General features: G+C 29.7%; 1 protein-coding gene across 1 annotated transcript; it reads right to left on the minus strand.

The window, feature by feature from the left end:
- Positions 1–295: 295 nt before the first annotated feature.
- LOC129893161 (pathogenesis-related protein PR-1-like) lies at positions 296–1,154 on the minus strand. The gene has a single exon (XM_055968656.1). It carries the CDS (start codon positions 1,014–1,016, stop codon positions 480–482), a length of 537 nt encoding a protein of 178 aa, XP_055824631.1. The 5' UTR covers positions 1,017–1,154; the 3' UTR covers positions 296–479.
- Positions 1,155–4,673: the final 3,519 nt, after the last annotated feature.

A 4,673-nucleotide genomic window follows, 5' to 3' on the forward strand; every position in this document is an offset into this window, starting at 1 on the left:
CACCAATAGAAGAGCGCGTAGGACAGAAACACCGGTTCATCAAAATTCAATAGCTTTATCGTAATAGCTTTGAGTCAAATTTTGTATAAGTATAAAAACCACTAAAAAAGTACAAATAGTAGATTTTGAACCTATTATAAAATTTCGAACTCGAATCATAAAATTCAAATTTTGAATTCACTCCGGTCCAAGAGAACCAGTTTTTCACTTCCCTCTCAATGTCTTATCTTCTTGAGAAATGGAAACACAACAATGGCATACAATTAACTTCCACAATCACATAACTCGTAAACCATATGGTTAATTAACTTTCAAACCATTCATATTACACTTGTCATTATTGATACAAATTAATCAAGTACTGAGAAAATATTCTTTTCTCATTCTCACATAACAAAAACAAAAATTTCAAGAAAAATAATAATAATAATACAAAAACCAATAAAATGCATTTTTTTATTTTTTCTTTCAAAAAAAGTTTAGTAAGGTCTTTCACCAATGTAATTACCAGGAGGATCATAGTTGCAAGTCATGAAAACTCCCAATCCATTATAACAAGTAACTTTTGCACAACCAATTCTTCTAGTTTCTCTCCACACAATTTGTGTATAATGTCCACATTCTTGTTCCCCGTTGCAACTATTGTACCCATAGTTGTACGAATGTTGTTCGCCAACCCAAGCTGCTACAGCTTGGATTGGCGACCAACTATCCCCACCCCCCCAAAAAATATTTTCGCCGTAAGGTCCATTAGAATGAATTAATTCACAATCATACCTTCTTTGATTTGCATACCATTTGGCATAATTTTCCAATTTCTTGTCCCATACCAATGGTTTTAGCCTAAGCCTTGAACGAGCTGCATTTTGAGGAGCCAAAAATTGTTGAATGAAATTGTTGTTGTATTTTGTGTATTTTTGCATCACATAACTACTTTGTTGTTGAGTGAGGCCATTAGTGGTTGATGAAATAATGGAGAGTAGCAAAAGAGGGACCAAAAAATAGTAAGAATTCATTTTTGGAGAATATATTTTTTTGTTGTTGGTTAAGTACTTTTGGAGGGGGTATATAGTATTTATATGAAAGAAAAAAAAGTTGGTAGATTAAAGTGTCAAACTTATTTGGTGGCACCCATGTTCGATAATGATTACCATACTTGTGTTTTGTAGATTGAAAAGAACAAAAGAGGAAGAATTTAGCTTAAAGAAATCTAATCTCTTTGACTATTTATATATAAGAATATTTTTTAATGTCTCTCTCCTTATTTTATTTTAAAAAAATTAACTATAAAATTTACTGTCACTAAATAGTTCTTAGATGACATAGTTTTTGATGATTAGTTATTAATTTATCGTTAAATAGGATTAACAATAGATATTTTGTTGTTTAGAGGCAGTAATACTTTGTCGATAATTCTTAATTTTTTTCTGTAGCGTCGTAATTTATGTGTCACTCATGTTGACTGGACATAAAATTAAAAAATTAAGAAAGATATTTGAAAGTTATGATTCAAAATAATTTATAGATATTTTAAGTGGCTATAGTTAAATCACCTTGTTAAGGGTGAAATCAAGAGTTTTAAGTTGAGTTATTTGTAAATAAGGAATTATGATATTTTTTGGGGGGGAAGACTAAAAGGGGAAGTATGAGACATAAATTGGCACATAGAGAATGGAATAATAAAAAAATGATATAAATGTTAGAATTAGTTTTTGGTAAGAGTTTTTTGGAATTCTTCAAATGTATAGTTTATTTGACTTTGTGGGTTTAAGAAATACTTTCTACAACATGCTCTTCACTACTTTGATGTTTTAAAAAATGAACAAAAAATAATCCATTTAAAGTAAAACCATTTTTTTTTGTCATTGAATTTGTCTAGTTTTATAGTGCACAAGTGTAGAAATTTTCATTTTTCAAACTTTAAAATTTCTAAAAGGTTATACAAAACATTGTAGAATTTCAAAACACAAAAATAGTATTTTACCTTGTGTATCCATTAAGAAAGAACACAATTATTTACTTATTCAAACAAAGATTTGATAGCAGGATGACGTATTATTGACAAAAGAAATTAACTATCATTAGTTTTTTTTAAAAAAAATTAATCATTACTATATTTTAGAATTTTAACGTAGTTATTAAAAATCACTCTTGTGTGTGAATATTTCCGTATATGAATGCTAAGGATAACGATCTTTTAAGTTCTAGTAAGGGAATTATAAAAATAACCATAGTTAATTAGTAGTATATTCTTACCTTGTAATTACAATATAGTAGTATAATTTGATGTAAATACTTAGTGTGTGTCAAATCTTTCCTCTATGCTTGTGAGTTGTAACCAATGATAGAGTCAAGATTTTTATTAAGTTAATTCAAAATATATAAAAGTAAACAAATAAAAAAGTCAGGAGATTCAACATATAGTATATTATATTTACATAAAAAAATTGACTTATCTATACAGTATAATTTTTCGACGAGATGGAGATACCTATTGAATGAGGGTATCTCCACATCCCGCTTTTGATGTCGTGTCTTAGTGGATAGAGTTGTCCGACACTTCTACTTTTTGGAGGTGATAATAGATACACCATAAAATTTAATGGAATATACGTAAACTGAATCAAACATCATGATTATAATTTTTTTAGTCTTTCCACTATAGTTAGTATGTAGTATATATTGTCCAAGACTAATATGCCCAAAGTGCCTCAATTAACGCAGGTGAATGCGACCTGAATTAACGGGAACTGATTTATTGAACCTTATTGTATATTTTTTTCTCAATCCATTTTTTGACTTCTTTTCTACTCATAAATAAAGGCAAATCTTGAAGAGTAAGAAAGGATTTGTTAGTTCTGAAGTAATTATTATTATTAGACATGAATAGAAACTGATTTTGATTTTGTCTATATAATGTAATTTTTGAATAAAGGGGTTCGGATGAACTACTTCTTTCTTTGTCTAGCTCCGCATTTCATGCATTTATGCCTTTTTACAAAAGCAAATTCAAAATTTGTGATTTAATTTTTTTTTAATTACTAGGTTCTAAATTAACAATTTGTACATATTAAACAAAAAAAAAACGTATATAATGCTTTTATACATTGGGAACTTAAATGCTAGTAAATAAATTATTCTCATGAGTTATGTGAACATTAACATATTCACGAGCTATATATTACCACCACTTGAGAAGTCACATGAAGATGAATCCAAAATATATGAATCGAATTAATGAAGAGGGAGTTCTTGAACTAACGGGAGTAAAAATATTCGCGTAAATTCGGAGATCGAAATTTTTCAATAATTATGTTATATATCTTCAAGAGTCTGATTATGATATCGAATTAAAAGATGATAGTTTTAATAAGCTACGAGCGAAGAAAATTCCACACGTTGGTGTAAGGCCATGAAAGAAGAATTGGAACATATTGCTAAGTCTGATATCTCGTTGAATTACCAAGAGGCTCTACTATAAGATTAAAATGGATTTTAAAAATTAAAAGAAACTCAACTAGTAATATTGAACAATATATAAGGATGTAGTAATTAGGGGGCGGCCGTTCGGTCGCCTATGATACTAGGACTAATAGGTTCAAAATGGATTTGTGCCGCAGGTGTTGAACGATCTACTCTCAAGTATTTATTCTAGAGTCCGAATAATTTAGAGTCATATTGAAAATTTTTCTCTTTAGAGGCTAAATCGCACCTTACAAAAGATGACTCTATACGCAAGGCTCAAACTAGAAACATCTGATTAAGAATAGATGACTACTTGTTACTCCACCACAATTTTTGGTGGTTACTAATACTAAAACACTTGCTTTTTCAAAAATTTGGAATGATGAAAAATATAAGTGAAAGATCTTATATTATTGGCATAGAAATTCACAAATAAATCTCAAAGGCTATTTGGACTATATATCTCAAAAGGGCCTATATAGTTCTGGAAAACGAAGAAAGTGATTATAGGCCGGGCCCAAAGCCCTCAAGCCTGTAAAAAAAGAGGGAAATTTTTAAAGGGTAAATTACCCTTTTACACATATTCCCCTAATATATTTACTTTTATTCCCATATACATCAAAAAATTTCCAAATTCCCTCTTTTTCCTTTCTCTCTCTATACCTCACTGATACATCCGCCTCTTCCTTCATCCTTGCCCTAATTTGCTCTAGTTAATTTGTTATTCTTCAACTGTTAATCAATTTCAAGGTTCCAAATAAGGTATATTTCAATCTTCCCTTATATGGAATTTTACTTCATTCTCATTCAATCTGATTTCTCCTAAAATTTGTATATTTTGATTTCTTCTGAAAATCTTTGAAAAATCTTCTAAATTTTTATCATTTGCTTTCTTCTGTAAATCTTTCTATTTTTGTTTCTCATACCTTCAATGATACATATGGAATCCGTTCATGGTCTCAAAAAGTCCAATAAAAATCAACGAATTCTTGTTTCTCCTGGTTTTGATTCGTCTTGGGAAGGTTACGACGAAGTTAGATCCAAACATCGTAACGATCCAGCAGTGATGAATAAGCTACGTGAGAAATTGAAGTCGAAAGCTACAGTTAAACATGCACCCAAAGAAATAGACAACAAGATTGAAGGGGTTACAACATGCCCTAATCTCCCAAAGGTATGTGTTCAATTAAATTTTTGTTTTAGAATGA

Source organism: Solanum dulcamara, chromosome 6 (genome assembly GCF_947179165.1).
Source record: "Solanum dulcamara chromosome 6, daSolDulc1.2, whole genome shotgun sequence".
Lineage (NCBI taxonomy): Eukaryota > Viridiplantae > Streptophyta > Magnoliopsida > Solanales > Solanaceae > Solanum > Solanum dulcamara.